The following is a 22864-nucleotide window of genomic DNA, read 5'->3' as shown; positions in this document are numbered from 1 at the left end:
GGTAAAGAAGTCAAACAAATTGCTCTTGATGGCAAGTTTTGGAATAATTGTTTGATTATTGTGAGAATTATGGGCCCAATTATGCGCTTGTTGCGTATTTGTGATTCTGATGAAAAATCTTCATTGGGTTATGTATATGAAGGCATGTGGAGAGTTGTTAGTGGCATTAAATAGCTGTTTAAGAACAAAAAAAAGTTCTATGGCCCATACATTGATATAATAGATAGGAGATGGGATAATATATTGAAAAAAGATCTTCATGCGGCTGCTTTTTGGTTGAATCCGGCCTTCCAATATGATAGAGACAGCCCTTGTCATATGCTTGAGATTATGAAAAATGTTTTAGAAATCATGCAAAAGTTGAAAATGGATGGACTTCAATACATGATGGATGAAATATCAATGTTTAGATCAAAGAACCAAAGTTTTGGATTTCAATTTGTCCAAAATACTTACAAGACTGCCCGTCCAGGTATGCCTACTTTTAATTTCACATTTATTACATTAATTGATAAGAATTACTTTTGTTGTTTTTCTTTAAAAAAAAAAAAGTACTAATTGTGTTTTACTAATATAGATGAGTGGTGGAGATTGTTTGGTAATGATGCTCCACATTTACAAAAGTTGGCAATTAAACTCTTGAGTCAAACTTCTTCTTCTTCGGGATGTGAACGCAATTGGAGTGTATTTGAACGCATCCATACCAAAAAGAGAAATAGACTTGAACATCAAAGGTTGAATGATCATGTTTATATTCATTATAATTTACGTTTGAAGAATAGGTATGAAATTACTATTACGTATGCTTACTTTCTTTTGTAAATTATTAATTTTTAAAAATTTCTTACTTCTAATTTTTCATCTTTTTTTCATTGTAGGCTTTCATATAAAAAGAGGTCTTATGATCCGGAGGATTATGAAACTATTGATAAAGTTGAATTTTGGATAGTTGATGAGGAACAAGAAGGAGAGCTTGATTATGATGAGTAGAAGAAATGATCGAAGAAGAATTTCCCAAAACTGGTGAAGATGGACCCTCTCAATCACGTAAGATTATATTTGCTAACTTTATCTAAGTTTCTTTTTAGTTCTTGTCTATTTTTGAATATTTTTATTTATGAGTATTTAAATGATTTTTAGGTAGAAAGACACAAATATTGTGCAACTTGATGATGAGGATGATCTTAATGATATCGATTTGAAAAGTTATGAAATTGGAGATAAGGATGATGAAGATGAAGATGAAGAATGGCTTAGATAATTCTTTACTTTAGAAATTAAACATGTTGCTTTATTTGAGTTGATATTTATTAAGGATTGAACATGAATTTGTTGTCTTATTTGGATTGCTTTTTGTTAAGGATTAAACATGTATGGGATTTCTATTTTGTAAATTTTGTGCATTTGGATGAATTTAGTGAATTGTTTGGTGAATTGGATATAAATTTGGATGATTGGTTTCTTGGATTATATTTTGTAAACTTGATTTGTAAGGAAATATATATATATGACGTCATCTGGTTCGACCCCCTATCGACCTCGGTCGAACCCATTGACCCCTGACCCCTGAGTTCGGCCGAGTCGACTCCCGGTCCGAGTCTAAAAACATAGTTGTTAGGAGCAAGAGAGGCTGATGACAATGATGGACAGGATTTTTTTAACCGGACAGGTGACGAAAATTTAGGAGGGGAGAATCCAGATAATGCTGGTGCTGAAGAAAATCAGAACCTTCGGCACAATTTGAATAAGCTGAATGAGGTGAATGAGATGGAAAATAACCAAGGCTTGTTCAATTAGATGGGAGACCCTTACTCATCACATGGCTCAAACAGTGTGATGAGTGGATCCCATGGCTGAAGCTCCAATGTCATTGCTTGAATATGAGAGTGTTGCATGACAGCTGAATGAATTTCTGTAAGTGTATAGTGTTGCGGTCTATGTAATTGTTGAGCCACAGAACTGGATCACTCATATCTAGATATCTAGTAGTTTACACTACTTACTAGTGGATTGTCGTGGATATCTACCACTAGTTTGTCAATATCCTGTATAGTGAATGGTAATTGGGATTTCTCTTACATGTAAAAAGAGGGAGTTTAGTTTACGGATAGTGTTTTTGATTCCCTGTGGACACCATGAGTAGGTGGACAATTTTGTGAATTCAATTGTATATGCTATTGGTCAAGGTTAGTTTCAAGTTCAACTCTGATTGTGTGAGACAGAATACGGTCCAAATAATTTTTGTGACTATGTTACCCTTATAAGTCGATTATACCCTTTCGTTTCTTCTATAACGTGTAGTGATTGCAATGATGTTTAGATCTTTGACAATTATATACTAAAATGAAACTAGACCCTCTTTCTGGCACGTGCTATCCAAGTTGGCTGCCCATGGTCATACAGTGCTCTTCCACCATCATCCTATTAGTATTATTTAATTCTCCCAAGAATAACTATTCTCTTAACTCAAATCTCTCTAAATACATAACCAATTAATAAAAGCATAAAAGCTCCCATTAGAAAGTTGATTCAAGATTCAAATTAATTTTCCTCAATCCTTTGGATTTGAACCTCCAGTGGTGTGTTTAAACCTAATATTCTTTATAACTATTTTAATAGCTGCATGAAGTAATGTATATGGCTGAAGATGTTTTTGTATTAAATTAAAAGCCTAGTATAGAAAAGTCAGTGCTTTGAATACCTTAGTAATTAATTATCAAAAACTGGACCTTATTGTTAGTTGCATGTATAAATTGAACTTATACTCCATAGTTTCCCAAAAGGGAAAAAAAGAGAAACTTATACTCTTTAGAATAGCTGCTTAAGTGCAATCATCTAGTTACATATAATTGTACTATCAAGTTTGTGTAGTCATGTTTGATTGATGAATAGGTTTAGTACTTGCAGTTGCACTACTTTAATATTGCTAAATCGATGATCATTAATCTTAATTGTTTTTAGTTCAGGATTAAATTACATTAATTGAAATGGGATATGCACAAGTTTGGTGTATGTTTGTATATCGCTAAAAAGTTTCAACTTATTCAAGTCAATTTGTATTGTCAAATTTCTCTTTTCAATGTTCCATTGGTTTCTCAATTATGAAATTGCATCTCCGAGATGGCTGCAATTTGCAGTCTGTAATGTGTTAGAAGTAAATATCTTGCACTCAAATAAACCCTCTAATTTATGGATACTTAGGACGTATTTTATCTGTGGAAATAAGAAAATTTCAAATTAGCCGTCTGCCAATAGCTTTCTTCCTATTTGGTTTGCTAATAAATCAGTTTTGTTTGGGTGATAACTGCTACTGAAATATGAGATGCCATTTTAATTATTCTTGGTGACCAGGTTCAATGCCTTAATTGTCTAATTGTTTAGTTTGGGAATCATGTTGGTTTTCCAAGTTATTACTCAAATAACGATACTTTTTCAAATAGCTCTCGACCAATGAAGCAATTGAAAGAATGCACTTCATGAATGCAGTTTTAACAAACAATGCATTAACTAAGTATGACTTTTAGTTTTTGAAAAGATATTTTAACACACTCACTATTCGGTAAGTCTTTTCAAAAATCAGCACTCCTTGGAAATTTATTTGAATTTTCAATCCCATATATGAGTCTTGTTCATGCAAGTTAAATTCTTTCAAAAAATTTGGAACTATTTTCTGTAAAATGCAATAAATGTATGGCCTTATTTGGCAAGCAAGTTTTTGGCCAAGTTTGTGTGCTACAAGTTTTTTAACAATTTTAACTACAGTAACTTCAGATTCAAAAAACTTCTCAAAATTTTTAAACTATATATTTCAAAATATCTAAAGATTTACACACTTCCAAATTTTTTCCTACAATTTCTACAATAAGTTACAGTAAAGTTTTAGATAAACATCCAAAAAAATTATTTGCAAAACTTCCTGTTAACTCTCAAATTTAGTACCTTAGTACACTCTTATTGCTTTACAAGCTTCACCAATCTATGAATACTCTGCTCCATTCTTTATATGCACAAATTCTTTTATAGCTTCCATCTGAGCAACATCATGCATCGCGTGATGCCCCAACAAACTAGTACTACATACATATGAATGCTGTTTTGTACATTGGATTTAAATGTCAAAATTTTTAACAATCGATTTTTGATTTTGTTTGTGGATCTTAAACTCATAATTAGTACGTTGCGACTTGGATTTAAATGTCAAAATTTTCAACAATTGATTTTCAATTTTGTTTGTAGATCTTAAACTCATATGTGATTGTAAGTGTAATTAAGGTCATTTAGCAAAATAATGTATCATGTGTAATTGGCAAATCATATCTTTACATAAATATGCAATTTTATTGGTAAATATGTAATTTGATTTTATTTTGTATTATTCTTTATATACTTATATACTTGATTTGATTAAGTTAAGATTTGATTTGCTTATCTTAATAAGTCATACATTTCTTGTAAGACTCTATTTCCTTCTCATACTCATTGCAGTTATTGCAGTTGGGTCCGTTATGTGCAACACTTAAATATACAAAAAAATTTTCCCAAATCCTTTTGTGGTAATTGCTTTTTTAACTGTTGAGAAGCATATGCTGCCATATAATATATCATGTGAAAATGAGCAACATGGAGACCCTTCTCACTCTTGTTTGATTTTATTTAGTCCTGCCGACTGAAGTGTAAATGTAAAGTATGCAAGTTAGTGATCGCCACCGGTTTCGGTTTAATGAAGCACCTACCAACATGACTCCCTTTCCCTTGAATTTCTGCATGATACCTTCAACTTCCACAAAAATTTTTTTTTAAAAAAAGCAACCGAAAAACCAATACCATCACATTATGATTATAAAAATATATTTTCCCGCAATATATCATGAATTGATGATATGAAGAAATTAAGGCAAAAATCAAATAAGAGAATGCAAATATTGAAGCGGCAAGGTCTTTCTTTTATTTTCAAAGTCTCCATACTAGTACTACCTTTTGTTTTTCTTTTGCCTTTTGACTAGAGTAAGATCTTCGTTTATATCCTAAAATACTCCATAAGCCCTTTATTTATATTCTAAAATACTCCATATGCTGTTGAGGTCTAGTATATTTTTCAGAAAATTAAGATTCAATAGAAAAAGAAAGTAGAATTGATAAGAAATTAAGAATGGACCCGGAAAGAATTGACAGTGAGTTAAGAAAGTGGGCCGAGAAAGGACGCTGACCCTCCTCCCTCCCGAAAAAAAAACTGCATTCTTCATTAAGTATTCTGCAAGTTTAATGAGTTTCATAGATTATTTAGATATTTTATTTAAAACATTTTATGGCTTTACTCTAAACCAAAGGTAGGGAAACCTTAAAGGGTTCCTCAATTTATTAGCAACGTTCAAAACATATCATTAAAAGGATCACCTTTGCCAAATTTTTAAAATTGAAGGCTCCAAATTTATATCTATATAAATTTGAGAAAGAGTTTTTAGCAACAAGCCTTCATACACTTTCCCACTCTCAATTCCATTTTTCTAGCATTTCACATTTAATTTATTTCGTAAAATACATCATGTCCACGTTTGAAACACACGGCTATGTTTCCATCAAATAAGAATTTGACTCCAAGTAACACTCCTCCTTTCACATACCTTCCCACTCCAATTAATACCCCTCTAATTAACAAATTTACTCTGATTAAAACTCCTCCAACCCAATAATAAGAGATAACAACATAATTTCACCAAAAATAGCAATTTACCATCTCTTTTAATTTTCTTTTGTTTTCAATCTCTTTCAACTTCCTTCTGGTATCGATCTTAGCCCTCAACTTAATTGCAAAGGAGGAAACATTTGCAGTCACACCAATGGTAAAAATTATCTCAATCAATTAATTAATGAACAATTATCAACATTTTATTTTGTATTAATAATTGTAATCTATATGTTTTTTGAACGGTTTTAGGTTAAATATTTTTGGATATTTGCTTACATTCAAAGCATTAATATAGACAATATATTCCATGAGTTATGCAAAAATTGTGGACAATCATGTCAATGTCATTTTTCAAAAATGGCGTGTATCTATTGTAACGATGCAGTTACATTTTTTCAAAAATGGTGTATATCTCATTTTAATTACATTTTTTTATTATATATCACAATTTCTTCTTAACAGATACAATTTTAACATACAAGTTAGAGATTCCAGTGATAAGCTATATCTCACTCTTCAAGATAGATAGGCACGATTCATATTTCGTTGTGATGCTTCTTATCTTAGAGATTTAAAAGGGAAGGTATAAATTATTTATACATATATATTTTTATACAATATTATTTACAAACTTTCTAAAACAAATGATAATTCTGAATTTCGTATACTCTTAATTGTTAGAAAATGGAGGTACATTGTTCGACCAACACATTAATTCATGCTAAAATTGTGTATTCTCATTTATAGTACGAATTCCACAAAATTTAACAAAATTAATTAAACCCCCAATACTGACATTCGTACTTAGTGTAAAAAATGTTTCCACCTTCATAAAAGATTATCAAATCAACGGCAAAATATTTGTAAGTATTTCATTTACTTATAAAATTAAATATTCAGTTACATTTAATTGAACCCTTATGTCGCTCAATTTATGATATAGATTTTTACTTTTTTTTTTCAGGATCCTACTTCCATCAATGTGGTAGTTTATAAGTAATGGGGATATTTTTATCATATATTGAACTATTGCTATAAAATCTCATCTTTTTAACTATACTTTCATGTGTCCTAAATTATATGAACAATTACATACATTTCTTACTCTTTTTAAATTCCTCCCTCGATTATAATTTCTTCAAAAAATATGATCTGTTGTGCATAGTACGGGTGTTTAAACTAGTGTTTGAGAGTTTGAGAGGCATCCAAAATGTAAACTAGGCTTTGAAAATTTAATTAGAAAACTCACAAATCACAATCTTCGAGAATTTACTCCCCATCTTAAGACAAGTTTGAGAGGCATCCACATGGGCCACCCTCTTAACAAGTTTCCTATGCCAACCCAATGCTTAGTAGGCTTTTTCCAAGCCCAACATGATCGTTAGGCTTCCCATCGGTGTCTATATATATATCCATCCTCAATCAAGCACTGCTATCTGTGAAACAGTCACGTCTCGGACAAGTTTGTTCTACACGCCAACACGGGATCCTCAATGTCAATTTTTCAGGGACAATTCAGTACCACTTCTATATCTATGCCAAGTGTCCTGTTTATTTAATTTGTCATGTGTTATTTATTTTCTCCTACCATCACGTAATAAGTGAGATTGGCACTGAATTTGACACCGAATAATGACATAGAGAATCCCAACTGCTACACGCCACCATGGAGCCAAGTGCAGCATCGCAATCCCAGTAAAATTAAAAATCTGTCTGCCTTTTTTACTTATTGATTAAGAATCTGTTGTATTTCCTGTTTCATTCTTTTTATTTGCTGATCATCCTTTCTTTTTAATGAATTTCCACTGGGTATTGTGTTTAATAGTTCGTCACAACCGCTATCTACATTGGTCTTCGCAAGGAAAATTCCTCCGAAATTGATTTTTGAAACATGCTCCGTAAATTATATCCTGAATGAATTTGTTGTAACCTAGTTTGATCCTTCGACAATTATGTGGAGCGTAGTTGTTTTCCCCTCTTTTGTTATTTTTGGTATTTGCTAGTATATAAATTAACACAAACCATCTTTAATAAATTTGTAGATTTTTTTTGTCAAAAAAATAAATCTGTAACGGTGTATGTGTAAGAGTGTCCTGAGTGTTAGTATGTTTTTTAAGTTATACTATACCGTGGGAAGAGAAAGAGCCGATTGGAAAACGTGAGTATGATACAATCAAAAATTTTCTTTATAAACAATAGGTGGTCATCCAAAGAGTAGTCCCCCCCCTCTCCCCAACACAATCCGAAGCATTAAGGCGACTTTTGGTTTCAATTTTGCATACAGGTCCACAGTTGAAGGAGGCACCTATCCTTCTACTAGTTTTTTGGGTTACTTTCCGAAGATATGGTCTCATATGTTTCACTGTGACATTCCTTTTCCAACTCGAAGAATTCCAAGATCGCTTGATGTTGGTCGATTACCTCTGACTTAGGTAAGGTGCTGGAGGAGGGAGAATGGGGCAATCTTGATGAAACTTTAAGCTTTCTTGATAAACAAACGGTTGACATTGTGGGTTCTTCCAATGGCCTCCTCCTCTGTTTCGCATCCAACCACGTTGATTTTCGCCAAAAGGGGAATATGGATTATATCGTACGCAATCCGGTGACAAGGGAATTCCGCAGCCTTCCAAGACCTCACAAGGCTTACCGCCATGTTGCTGTTGCTTTCATTTGCAAAGGAAGCAATGCAACCCCTCTGGACGGGATCGAGTATGAAGTTATACGAGCAGGAATCCTACAACCTTGGAAGTTGACTCGAACACTGGAGATAGACACATTTTCTTCTGTTACAAATAGATGGACTGCGGCTTCTCTGGAATCTTCCTCACCCTTTGCTTTACTTGTGGCTAACAGACCTGCAGTTGTGGTTGGGGAAGTGATATACTGGGGTGGAATGTCAAGTACTGTTTTGGCTTATGATTGTGCAATGGAAACCGTACAATTGATTAAACTTCCCCGTGTGACTCTAGAAACTGGCGATTTTCTTCTTGGTCAATCTGAGGGACAATTGCAGCATGGCAGATTTGACCTTGACGGATTGGAGATATGGGTGCTGGAAGATTACCGAAGATCTGAGTGGATCCTAAAGCATCGTGTGAGTTTCACGGAAGTAAATCATTTGGCTCGTTCCCCAGGTTGGCTCGCCCCTCTTTGGCTTCATGGTTTTCACTCCAATAAATCTGAGCTGCTCTTTATTACTTGGTCTGGACACCCATTTTGGATTGATTTTAAGAATTACACATTGACAGAAACTGGAGGTGGTTTAATCATGGGATAATTTCAGAAACCTCCCCTGAGGTTTCTGACATTTACACTTACCTCCCCTGTGGTTTAAATAATTACACTGACCTCCCCTGAGGTTACTAATCCTTTACAAATTCAGTCCAAATGATTAAAATATTATTTTAGAGAGTGAAATTAGAATTTTGTACCTGATTTGTACTTTGTGTTACATGTCCAATGAATGATAAAGTATTATAAATTAATTAACAATTAATAAACTTTAAGAAGCGTAATTTATAGGCAAATACGTATTACATATTTAAAGTATCAACTCTTTACGGGTATTTTACTTTCAAATATTTACTTTATTACAAATATTTATTCTCAAATACATATTTGTATTTACTCTCAAATATTTAATTTTTGTTAAACACAAAACCTACCAGTTTTTCTTCTGTAAAAATATTAATATAACACTTTTTCAATTTTAGTTATAAATATTTATGTATTAACATAAATTAAATGATTCAGGATAAAATATCCATAAAGAGCCAATACTTTACTCATGTAATGGAGGAAATCATAAAAAATTAATATTTTATGAGGTCATTTATTTTTTAAAAATATTTAATTTATATTAAATAGATAACCTACTGATTTTTTTTGCAAGAATATTACTGTAACACTTTTTAATTTTTAATTACAAATGTTAATATATTTATCATAAATTAAATATTTGAAAATAAAATATCTGTAAAGAGCCGATACTTTAAATAGGATATGCGTATTTGCCTATAAACTACACTATTTAAAGTAAGGAGTATAGTTTATTGATTTAAGTTAAGGAGTGTAGTTTATTGATTTAAGTAAGGAGTGTAGTTTATAGGCAAATACGCATAACTTATTTAAAGTACCAGCTCTTTACAGGTATTTTATTTTTTAATATTTAATTTATAATAAACATATCAATATTTGTAATTAAAAATTAAAAGGTGTTACAATAATATTCTTGCAAAAAGAAAATCGATAGGTTATCTATTTAATATAAATTAAAATTAAAAAAAAAAGAAATGGCCTATAAAATGTTAATTTTTTATGGCTTTCATCCATTACACGAGTAAAGTATTAGTTCTTTATGAGTATTTTATTCTGAATCATTTAATTTATGTTAAATACATAAATATTTGTGACTAAAATTGAAAAAATGTTATATTAATATTTCTACGGAAGAAAAACTGGTAGGTTTTGTATTTAACAAAAATTAAATATTTGAGAGTAAATACAAATCTGTATTTGAGAATAATATTTGTGATAAAGTAAATGTTTGAAAGTAAAATACATGTAAAGAACTGGTACTTTAAATAGGCAATACGTATTTGCCTATAAACTACGCTCGTTGAAGTTTATTAATTGTTAATTAATTTGTAATACTTTGCCATTCATTGGACATGTGACACAAAGGACAAATCAGGTACAAAATTCTAATTTCACTCTCTAAAATAATATTTTAATCATTTGGACTGAATTTGTAAAGGATTAATAACCTCAGGGGAGGTCAGTGTAATTGTTCAAACCACAGGGGAGGTAAGTGTAAATGTCAGAAACCTCAGGGGAGGTTTCTGAAATTATCCCTTTAATCATTGACCAGTATCCCATATGAGTGGCCCCTTTCGTGCTCTGATGGCCAGTGATTTGATATCTCTCAGATCGTACAAGTGAATCGGCCCTCTCACCTTACTTCAGTACTTACTACCTGCTTTGGTAATTTGGATGGGGGTGGAAGTCCCTGGGATGGCATTTTTGTTTTTGACGGCCTTGCATGATTTCAATGGCTCGAGTCTTGCCTTGATGTTTGCCTCTGCCATTCATAAAGTTTAGTTTATTAGTGCATGGTTTCGGTGGTAAGTTTGCCCTTTGCTATTATTGACTATTACATCAAGTCATGGTGTTTGAACTTTGAAGATTTTCTGCTCTTCAGTCACATTTACGAGTAATTATTAAGGAACAAAAAAAAAACTCTTTCCGTGCTTTCAACAACAGGTGATAGTAGTTAATTTGTGTTGAACTTTTTGGTGATTCCAAGGCTTTCAATTAACCAGTGAGCTTCTTAATCAGTACGGACAATTCAAAAATCAGATTCAGGTTACCATGTAGCTGAAAAATTTTATGGTCACTGGGGCTAAATAGTTGTTGTACATTGTTATAGTCCTTCCTCAATCATTTAAATAAACGTAAAGAAAGTGGAAGCCAAAACTTCAGAAATATGGAACTTTTTCAGGTTTAGTGCCTCAACTGAGACTTTTGATCTCTTTGGAGGGTCAAAATGAAGAAATTAGTTATAAAAAGTTTCTTTGAATCATCAAATGTCAATTCAAGGCGCTTCTGTAGGAAGGAACGTTCAGCAACGCAAAATATCCCTTTCATATTGATATGTACAAGAAAAAAACAACACAAAGACTCAAAGCTTAAAAAAAAAAGGGCTTCAAATGGACCAATAAACAAGTTGGCCACCACAAGAATTCTAAATTTGTTGTTGAATTTTGAATCTCCCCACTTGCAATTGACTTAGAACGTTTTCAATTCGACTTTTCTAACCTTCAGACGGTTTAATTCCTTCTAGGTTTTTCATAACTTACTTGGATGCACAGAGTGTAAGAGGAGGAGTAGATTAGTATTTTATCTTACTTGGAAGAAAAAGAAGAAGCAGAGGAAATTGGCACAGAAACTGATCAAATCACTTTTATGCTGCCTGCAACAAGAATATTTTCTACCATTTAGACTAGACTGTTTTATGATTTCATTCTGTAAGGGAGGCCTACCTCATCGAAAATTTTGTTGAGAATTTCTTATTTTACATGGTCACATATTTAAACTTAAAAACTTACATCGAACCAAATGCTTTGGGTCCAAAATGAAATGGAAGATAGGAAGAAGGTGTGGAAAATACAAAAAATCAGATTCAGTTTACCATGTACTTTTAGGAATTGGCATTAGGTTAGTGAAATTTTGTCATTACTCCCTCAATCATTTAAACATTAAAGGAAAGAAATTGGAACCGGAGGCTCCACAATGTTGTCAATTTTGGTGCCCAATTGAGACTTTTGATGTCTTTGGTGGGTCAAAACGAAAAAGATTTAGCTATAAGCTTATAAGTTTTCATGAAATCATCAAATTGTCGGTCGATTTCAAGCTGAATATGTGAGGTGCTCAATAATGCATAATGCTTTGGACCCTGAAAGGAGACAAGACAAGTAATCCATCCCCTCCCCCCCTTCATTTTGATCTGTAAACGAGAAAGACAACACAGAGAGGCCACAAAGCTTAAAAAGAATTGTTCCAGAGATTGACTTCCACTTCCAAGGGAGTATAGGTGCAATGGCCCAGATAGAAATTAACAAGTTTATCAAACACATGGGCGGTTTTTAGGCATGGAGGAGTAGCCGCCTCGATCCAACGTCGACCAAGATTCCAATTCTACAATTTAAACTTTCATCATTCATCTTCTGACCATTCATCTGTTAGAGAATTAGAACTCTTTCATGATGAGTTCATAGTGGGAATGGAAGTCTGCCTCATTTAGAACCTGTTGAGCACACGATCCCATTATTAAACTGCAAAACCTACATTAAACTCACACATCAAGAAGTTTTTGAGTCCAAAATCAAAGGAGGAACATCAAGTTAATTAAGATAATTATTATTTGGCAAGAAAAAAAAAATCTTGGCATAGATGACGATTCTTGTGTTATGGGCAGGATTTAATTTCCAAGCGTCAAAGATTTTTTTTTTTTAATCTAAAGAAAGAAAGTTTGATTCTCATTTGCTCCATCCAGCGGTTTCCCTTCGAAAAACTTGAAGCAGAAAAGCACCTTTGATCAGTTGGTCAGGAAATTAGTACTTTTAGCCAGCTCCATGTTTCACTGCTTTTACTTTATCTGAATTTGACCAAAAAAAAATTAATAAAAGATTGGTACTTTAGTTGACAAAAATGCCATGGAGTCACCATTACTTTATTATTGCTAGTGTTTACGTAATTAATACGGTCAGCTTTTGTTCATCTGAGTAGTGGCCACTGGTTAAGTGAGAAATCAGAAATTTCCAATAGCATAAGTACCAAAGGAAAACAACGAATGTTTGGCAAGCAGATCCCAATAAAATCATGCATTTGACTAGTTTAGAAATATCATATTGTCTCATTTTCATTTCTCTGAATCACCACACCATGATCTATACATTCATTATGTGTCTACATGTTTATAACCTATGTATCTGTATATATAACTCAAAACTGAGTTAATAAAAGGGAAAAAAAACCTTACAGAATTGTTTGGGATATGTATTAACTAATGACTATATCCTCAAACACATAGCATAGAAAACTTTGCAGGAGTGGAAGAAAGAAAGAAAAACCAAGAAATGAATTATTTCAGTGGCCTATTCCAGGACTTGGTACAGACTGCAAATTCCGTTCAATATGGGCAGGGGCCGCAGCGAAGTGTTTCTCATTGAAAGGATTTGCTGAGTGACCTTCATTACTTGGAGTAGAAGGTGGAACGCAACCCTCGGGAAGGGGAAGGGCCCTCAATACCAAACTTTCCTCCAGAGAAGATCCCACCTCTTTCTTTTCACTATTTAGGAGCTTCCTTGATTCTGTACGCTGCACCAAACAACATATACAAATAATAACCAAAACTTGCAATCTTGCATGGAGCTTAGCCATGTAGTGCAAGAAAGAGTTGCAAGAAAGCAAAATTTAGCAAGGCTTTGGCTATGTTGTGAGCAAGAGAAGTAGGGAGTCGGAGTGATGAGATTTCTTGGGAATGGAATGGTTATCCATGGCTTTATATGTGAAGAAACGGGTAGAGGGGGTGAGGAGTCAGTCAAGAGGATTTAAGTTTTTGCCTTTTTGGAGGAGGAATAATTGCTTTGTGTTCTACTATTACAGTGTACTTCCAATTGCCTCGTGGAAGTTGAGTAGGTATGGATAAACTAAGCCGCCGGCCCTGGTTTCTTTGGACTTTTCTGTTTGATTTCGTCCTTTGCCTTCTTTTACGGTTTTACCTCGTGCTATTTGATTTGGTATTGTCCTGTATTCACTACGGCTGGCCGCTGACCATATATAAAGAAATCGTTCCTTCCTGTAAACTACTGTACTTTGTATAGTCTATTGTAGCTGGTTCTAATTTGTTTCCACTTTCTATCAATTTTTCAAGTTAATTACATCACCTACGGCTACAACTACTATTTGTCTGCCACCATATGATCTGCAGGCCTGAAGTAAGTTTCTAACCATCATATATTAAGGTTTTGCATGTAGCTCTTTTGGATGGACTAACATGCTTGGTCCAGACTTAATTATATTCTTAATTGTAGGTTATCAAGAATTATTAACTTAATTTTATGAATTCATTTACTATACACTGACAGTGTATACACTTTCACTATTAGATGCACGACACATAATCCGAAATTGAGTTTGAAATTCAAATTTTGCATATGTGTCATATATCCAACCGTGATAGTGTGTATACCGTCAGTGTATATAAGATTTATTCTAATTTTATGCCAGAGAAGTACGAGTTTGAACGATTGCTCCAAGACAAGAGTTTGAATTCTAATTAACTTAATCTTGCTCAAGTTTTTGGCCATAAAGCCTCAACTCCTAATGCGAAACAACCACAGATCACACAACCAAAGAAAAGAAATAAATGTCGCCCTGTTGTCGACAAGGGATTTAGGTGCACAAGACATTTGAGGAAGACAAAAGTAGGTCCGGAGAAAGAAAAGCAACACTAAGTGAGAGATATATGTGGTTGACATTTCAGTGATGATATCAAACGAAGAGACAAATACTACAGTCCATGGTAAACCCTCGTGCTCAGGTTACTTATAGCTGGAAATTTAAAAAGATTGTTCTGGGAATGAAGACATGGTAGACATGGTGAGGACTGCAGAACTGAGATTTTACACAATGGAAAAATGTTACAAACTGGATTGACTTCATATAGAGTTCAAAAGGGAGAAATTGGATCTTGTGGGAAGAATCTTTTGTCCTAAGCAATTTGAGGTGATTAACCAGCACGTGACAGCTGATTGTTCTCATAGACATCTTAATCAAGATTAGTCAAAGAAAAAGATTTTACTAATCCCCGTGAATTAGTGGAGGCAAAAAGTACCTATAGTCCAAAATTGCATTCTACAAGCCCTTAAAACTGCCGTCCATGAGGCTGAAGCAGTAATCTGACATGTCTTTGAAGTTAACAAGTTAACATATCAATTAAATTAACTCTTCTGCAATCAGCATCTCAGATAAGACAATTTACAACTTTTCTTGCGAATGGTTACGCATTCAGAAATCAGCTTGATTAAATAACTAAATCCAGATTAAAAAAAATGGTTGAATCAGCAATATACAAAAGACACTGGACGAAACATTTTCATTCAACTCCGATAATTGTCGAAAGGAATTTGTCATCCAAAGCTTGTTATTTTTGTACCATTTTGTCTCTGGTTGCCTTCAGATAAAGCCCAAATGGCATTTGGGACATCTGGAGGCTCGAAAGAGCCGGATTTATTATATGTGGAAAGTTAAAACTATTCAAACATCAAAGGAGATTAAAACCCAAAAGAGTGCAAAAGTTGCAGGCAGAGTACGAAGAACAAAACAACTATTGGCTATGTATACTCTCTCTCATGCATAGCCATATTTAGCAATGGAAATTTTCGTAATGGCAATTCTTTTATACTTGTGATATGAAAAATAAAAAACTGCTTATGGATAAGTTAATTTGATGTTTCAATGTTACATTTGCTGGAGAAATCAGATTTTAGTGCTCTTCTAGCAGGGGATCTACAGAGATTAATACATCTTTTCAAAACAATCATTAGCAAGGAAAGAATCTCAAACAATTTACAGAATATCGAAAATTCAAAAACATACTGATTAATTCTAATTACTGACAAATAGAACTTTGGATATACACTTCTGAAGCGCTGGTGTATGTTGCTGTTGCCTTACGATAGACACTCCTGAAACGCTGGTGTATGTTGGGAGAATTCTGCACCCTTCCAAGGCCTCACAAGGCCTACGGCTATGTTGCTGTTGCCTTTATCTGCCAAAAAAACGACTCTGCATCTCTGGATGAGGTTCAATATGAAGTTATACAAGCAAAAGTGCTAAACGCTGCTGCCTCTGGATCGACTACAATCATGTCATATGAAATCCTGTCACAAGAGAATTCCACACCCTTCCAAAGTGTCACAAGGCCTATGGTTATGTTGTTGCTGCCTTTATCTTCAAAGGAAACAACGCAGCATCTCTGGATGAGCTTCAGTATGAAGTTATACGAGCAGAAGTGCTAAGCCCAGCTGCTTCTGGATCGACTACATTGCTGGAGATAGACACATTTAATTCTGTTGCAAACATTTAATCTTGCAGACTAAGCTTGAGTTGTATGCATAAACTAATGCGAGTAAGAAGCAGAACTGGGGAGATAGATTGCTTGGAATATCAGAAAACATTAGAAAAGGGAGAAACTTGAGAAGTTCCTGTCAAGTGAAGAATCCAAATTTGACAACCTCCAGCATCTTCTCCTTTGCTGAAATATATACCAACATAATTATCATCATTCTGGGGATATCAAGAATCGGAAAAATGATATAGCGATTCTCTCATTTCATTTATTGAGCAGAAAAGAAAGTTTCTGGTGTTAGCATTGGCACAACAATCAAAAAGTCACATGGAAGAAAAAGCATATTCCTGAAACAAGCCTTTTGACTGTTGCAACTCCACAGCTTCTAACATATTATGTTTCTGTGTCCCTACTAATATCTTGTTATTTCTTCTTCATCTTTATTTTCTACTAGATGCAGCATGCATTCACTTTACAGAAATTGGCCATGAAAGTCTTAAATGCTTTACAGAAATTGGCCATGAAAGGCTAGCATGATGGCAAGATTAAGATCATGGAATTTCAATAGAACAGAAATGTATAATTGCAGACAAAGTGGAAAAACTCACTACACTCTGTATTACACCTCATGCTGTCAGCAATAAAAATACAAACACTGCTAAGGTATGCTGAAAATTTATACAAACATGGAACACTGCAATCTACTGCTTTACTTAATTCCAAGAAACATAACTTTCCTATTTCTTATGTTTGGACTACTAACATCACAAGTAAGAACAAGGGAAATGATATCTTACAAGACATGGGCTGAAAGTTTGGGCAGTCAATAAATCCATTAGAGCTTGATGGTCAATCACAAATACTGTACACAACCAACTCTAAAGGACTGAAAGAGCATCATCTGTTCCTTTTAACAAAGAATCAATAAACTGGCAGGTGTTTGACAGCCTATCTTTTTTCAACACCACAGATATCACCATGCTCCATGTGGTTATATCAGAAAACTTTCCCTTCACCAAACTACTTAAAACCTTCCACAGCCTATCTGTATCCTCTCCTCGAATTAACCCATCAACTAATTTACATATACTTGAAGAGTGAGGAAGATAACCTTTGAAGACCATCTCATCCAAAATAAGTGCTGCTTCCTTCAATTGCATTCCATCACAAAGGCCATCAAAGAGTTCCCTATAAGTCACCACATCCGGAAAGCACTTCCTTCTCGGCATATCTTCAAATAACTCGTTAGCTTCTTTTAGCTTCCCTGCCATGCAAAGCCCACCAATAATCACATTGTAACTAATTACATCTGGCTTACACCCCTTTGCTTCCATCTCATTTAATATTCCAAATGCAGAATCGAAGTCCTCCTCCATACAGTATCCATGTATCATTGCATTGTATGTCGCTGTGTTCATTGTGCAGTTATTTATTCTCATTTCATCTAACAATCCAAAAACATCCTCCCGACGACCAACCTTGAATAGTGCAGAAATCAAGGTAGCATACACTGTGGAATCCAATTCCACCTTTTTCCTCATCATCTCCTTCTTAAGCTTAATAGCGGAATCAACCGCATTACTCTTGCAAAGCCCTTTAAGCAACACAACATACACAAATGCATTAGGCTTCAATTTGAAGTCCCTCTCCATCATTCTCTTCAATCTAAAAGCATCATCTAAGTGTGCATTCGCACAGAACCCATTAATCAAAGTCCCAAATGTCACCACACTCGGCACAATACCTCTCTTAAGCATTCCATCAAACAAATTCAACGCATTACCCAAATCCCCTTGCCTGCAGCAAGCTTTAATGAGTATACCATACGTACAAGCATCCGGGCAAGCGTACTTCTCAACACCCACAAAAACTTCCCTCATTTTCTCAAATTCCCTGCAAATTGACAGACTATTTAACAAAGAATTCACCGAGTTGATTGTTCTTTGGCAACGAAAAGATGGAATTTCATCAAACATCTGGAGGGCTTTTTGGGGCAAACGAGCTCTGCCGTAAAATGTAATAATGTTACAAAAAATTATCTCTTTCGGGATTATTCGAGTGTCCTGTCTTAATTTCTGGATTATTTGTTCTAATTCATCAAACATTTTGGCTCTACCCAACTTTGAGATAATGAGATCGTAGGACAGACGAGAGTAGCGGAAGGGCTTGGGACTTGGGTTAGGATCATTTGGGTTAGGGTTGAGGAAGAGTTGGAAGGCAAGTTTAGGGTCTTTTTGCAGGCGAAGGAGAGAAGAAAGTCTGAAAGGAGAGATTTTATTGAGTTTTTCCATTTAAATGCAACGGCTATGGAAGTTGGCAAATAAATGGGAGTTTGGTTCCCGCCTGAAGATGATGGATCAAAAGGCATTTCTAAGGCCACTATTTGGGCCGTAGTGGAAAATACTGGCCCATGTATTTTGTTTCTTAAATTTTTTTCGGGGTGGGATTTGGGCCATGTTACTCCATTAATTTTCTGTATTATCAGCTAAATCGAGAACAAAGAAAAATCCTGTGAAATTGTGTAACGTCAACTGACAATTTGAAACTTTTATTTGACATTTTGATGTAGAGATCCCAAAAAATATGAATATCAAGGAGCTAAGCCAATTGTATAAGCAAAATAAACTGTGTAGATGCTTTTTCTTAACACAAATTGCTTTTTGTCGTAGAAAAGATTTCAACACAGATAAAAGCTAATGTGGGGTTTTTTTTTTCTTGAATACGACAATTAGGTATAGATTATCATTTTCGTCATAGGAAACTTTTAATATTAATTACTAAAATAGCTTATCTCAATTAAGACCTGATTTTTGTAATTGGTCCGTCCAAAATTACTTTCTCGTAAATCAAAATTTGTACCCGGCCACTTGAATAATACGTGAGATTCCCTAGAAAAATATTTGAGATGTTATAGTTGGAAAGGAATTGGATCAATCAATGAAGCTAAAAGAATTAAAAAGAGAAAAAAAAAGAAAAGGAAAGGCCATGAACAGCTGGTTGAAAAAGAATTAAGTCACAAATCAAAATGAGATGATAAAAATGGTTCAACCAGGAAAAATTAATTATTACCGGTCTAATTCTCGAAGAACCCGGAATAACAAGTACAAGAATTCAAAGTAAAATGTTGGCTTTAAAAACTTAAAGGTAACAAGATCTGCATGGAAAAGGAATCGAAGGGCGAAGGGTATAGTTCAAGGTAAAACCGACAGAGGAAAAGTTAAATAGGAGCAGCTTTCAATTTTAAATGAAGCCTGCGTTTTGCAGTAATTCTAAAGTCAAGAAAAGCAGATCTATTTGACTGCTGCTTTAGCAGCACGACCTTCAGACTGAAATTCTCTCTGTTATATGAAACAGTGGCTGCTGCTGAATTGTCGTTGTTTTACTATTCAAATTTTGCCAAGGTCAGTGAACTGCACTAGACTGTCACCCCAAAAAAAAAAAAAAGTGCATTAGATCAACAATAGTTAGTCATTTTTCCTTAATAAAAATGAATCGGCTCTCAAACTAATAAATTGAATTTTTCTATGTTCAAGTTGATTTGAATTCGATAGTTCCACTAGATTGATTCGATTTCGAGTCGAGTTTTGACTGAGTCGGCTTGTGAACGTTCGTGAGTGACTTGATTCGCTTGCAATCCTATTAATTCGTGTAGCATGTTCTTGTTATATCAGTGTACATTGATATACTGATTAACATTAATCTATAGCTTATATAAAATGTTAAAAAAGACACGAAAATGTTCTTGGCATTTGGATCAGAAATTTGAGTGTGTTTCATGCGGTGAGCTCTAGTGATAACGAGACTGCAGTTCTCGCTTTGGTCTATTAAATATTTCTAGTGCACCCTGTACTTATCAATGTACATCAATTTCACACGAAAATCATAATTCATATGTGATATGTTCGTCTTTGGTTCATTCACTTCCCTTGTCAGTTGTCACGAAACCCAAAAAAAGAAAAATTAATGTTTAAAAACCCCAAAAGCAGATGGGAATTACAACCATCCAATCGGTTTAGAATTGACGTGATTCACAAATAATGAAACTAAGCAGCAAAAGAAAAGGGTTGCCAGATGAGATTTAGACAGCTTATGTTGTAATTAACTAGCCCACATGATCAATGTGGATGTGATTATGGATAAAGAGATCATCGAACGGAGTGCTTCTCATTCATGCGTCATTGCAGTTCACTTGTTCAATAAGGAGGTGAGCAACACAACACATTGTTCAATGTCGGAAAACTTTTGTTAATTCTGAAAGAACGCACAGGTTGTACAAGTTACAGATCTCAAAAACTCTTTTCCCCCCTCCAACTTCTTGATGATTGGCTGGAAGTGGAACCAGATTTCTGCATTCTCTGAAGGCTCGATACCAGCATCATGTGATGAAACATTGATCAGCTCTCTTAAAAATAACTCATCATGTTGCTAGATATCCAGAATGTATATAATTCAAGAACGCCAAATAGCCTGCAAAAGCAACAAGAAATCTACCTCACTGATTAATCATGGCTGGACTTCCCTTCAGCAATAACTAGCAATGCAAGTGTATATATCTGACTTTCCTAAGCAATGGAATAATCAGAACTGCGCGGGATATACCTTGAAACAAGCACTAATGCAGTTTCTGAACCAACGTGCCATCGGGGCTTTCTTCAGTTTCTTTAACTTTCCCAGCAATTCAATCTTGGAGAAGTGATTGTTGTAGGGTGGAGAAGATAAAAAGAAGGCCCTTGTGGGAATCAATGGAGACCATAAACCACTCTGCTCATAATCAAAGTCGAATTCTGAAGCATCAAAGTACTTCCCCAAAAGCCTGTCTGATAAGCTTTTGGAAACCATTTGGATGTAGACTTCTGAACTACCACCATCCGGGAAGAAAGTTTGTACCAATTCCTGGGGCGACTCTAATGAGGATGATGATGATGGCTCTTCAGAATTGGCCATAAAGTTGATATAATATGATCTGGAGAAACGATGGTGGAGCCGAAATGGTCTCTAGGATTCAGAGAAAGGTTTTTGAAAAGAGAAAATGCAAATCATAGGAATAATGAGTGTTACGGGTGGGGCTTTTGTAATTCAGAACTTTGAGTGGTTGAAAACTTTTGCTTTTCAAGTTGCTGATAAACTTTCATGGACTTCAGGGCAAGATACCTTTTTTCTTTGGGTTGGGATGATATCCTTGGGGCTAATGTTCATATGGGTAGAACCTTTTGATATATGCAAAAGAAATTGGTTTGCATTTCAAATAAAAGTTTGCTTATTAACTTCTGAAGAATTTTAAGCTTAAATTGCTGGATACTCTACAATTATACCTCCTAAAGCCCAAATCTCTTTTCTGCCCGCGCATGAATATTGGAATGTACAACTTTTATTGGACATTCACATTATTAGTCGTGTATTTCCAGAGAAAATTTGTATCACAAACTGCTAAAATGTATCACAAACTCGTATTATCTAAAATTAACCGATAACCTATACATAATTGCAAAAGCAAAATGAGATTACTGATAACACATTTATACAACAATATACATTCGTCAAATTGATGGAAAATGGTGGTTTTGGAATATAGAAATCCGTTATTTTTTTGGGATAATTTCAGAAACCTCCCCTGAGGTTTCTGACATTTACACTTACCTCCCCTGTGGTTTGAACAATTACACTGACCTCCCCTGAGGTTACTAATCCTTTACAAATTCAGTCCAAATGATTAAAATATTATTTTAGAGAGTGAAATTAGAATTTTGTACCTGATTTGTCCTTTGTGTCACATGTCCAATGAATGACAAAGTATTACAAATTAATTAACAATTAATAAACTTCAACGAGCGTAGTTTATAGGCAAATACGTATTGCCTATTTAAAGTACCAGTTCTTTACATGTATTTTACTTTCAAACATTTACTTTATCACAAATATTATTCTCAAATACAGATTTGTATTTACTCTCAAATATTTAATTTTTGTTAAATACAAAACCTACCAGTTTTTCTTCCGTAGAAATATTAATATGACATTTTTTCAATTTTAGTCACAAATATTTATGTATTTAACATAAATTAAATGATTCAGAATAAAATACTCATAAAGAACTAATACTTTACTCGTGTAATGGATGAAAGCCATAAAAAATTAACATTTTATAGGCCATTTCTTTTCTTTTTTTTTAATTTTAATTTATATTAAATAGATAACCTATCGATTTTCTTTTTGCAAGAATATTATTGTAACACCTTTTAATTTTTAATTACAAATATTGATATGTTTATTATAAATTAAATATTAAAAAATAAAATACCTGTAAAGAGCTGGTACTTTAAATAAGTTATGCGTATTTGCCTATAAACTACACTCCTTACTTAAATCAATAAACTACACTCCTTAACTTAAATCAATAAACTATACTCCTTACTTTAAATAGTGTAGTTTATAGGCAAATACGCATATCCTATTTAAAGTATCGGCTCTTTACAGATATTTTATTTTCAAATATTTAATTTATGATAAATATATTAACATTTGTAATTAAAAATTAAAAAGTGTTA

The 22864-nt window shown here is 33.9% G+C and overlaps 2 protein-coding genes and 2 long non-coding RNA genes across 4 annotated transcripts; 2 read left to right on the top strand and 2 right to left on the bottom strand.

Moving 5' to 3' along the window:
• The first annotated feature begins 443 nt into the window (after positions 1-443).
• On the top strand, positions 444-910 carry LOC140006329 (uncharacterized). The gene is made up of 3 exons (XR_011813958.1): positions 444-472; positions 578-734; positions 879-910. It is a non-coding gene; the product is annotated as an uncharacterized lncRNA (long non-coding RNA).
• Positions 911-8264: 7354 nt separating this feature from the next.
• On the top strand, positions 8265-8963 carry LOC140007106 (F-box protein At5g03970). Its single transcript, XM_072049820.1, has one exon. It carries the CDS (start codon positions 8265-8267, stop codon positions 8961-8963), a length of 699 nt encoding a protein of 232 aa, XP_071905921.1.
• A 7109-nt stretch (positions 8964-16072) lies between these two features.
• LOC113687911 (uncharacterized) lies at positions 16073-18640 on the bottom strand. Its single transcript, XM_072049114.1, has 2 exons — positions 17117-18640; positions 16073-16505 (listed from the first exon to the last, which is right to left on the bottom strand). Exon 1 carries the CDS (start codon positions 18608-18610, stop codon positions 17198-17200), a length of 1413 nt encoding a protein of 470 aa, XP_071905215.1. The 5' UTR covers positions 18611-18640; the 3' UTR covers positions 16073-16505; positions 17117-17197.
• A 1900-nt stretch (positions 18641-20540) lies between these two features.
• On the bottom strand, positions 20541-21442 carry LOC113743303 (uncharacterized). Its single transcript, XR_011813957.1, has 2 exons — positions 20919-21442; positions 20541-20786 (listed from the first exon to the last, which is right to left on the bottom strand). It is a non-coding gene; the product is annotated as an uncharacterized lncRNA (long non-coding RNA).
• Positions 21443-22864: the final 1422 nt, after the last annotated feature.

This window comes from Coffea arabica, chromosome 5e (genome assembly GCF_036785885.1).
Source record: "Coffea arabica cultivar ET-39 chromosome 5e, Coffea Arabica ET-39 HiFi, whole genome shotgun sequence".
In the NCBI taxonomy this organism is placed as follows: domain Eukaryota; kingdom Viridiplantae; phylum Streptophyta; class Magnoliopsida; order Gentianales; family Rubiaceae; genus Coffea; species Coffea arabica.
This window is presented reverse-complemented; position numbering and strand designations above follow the sequence as displayed.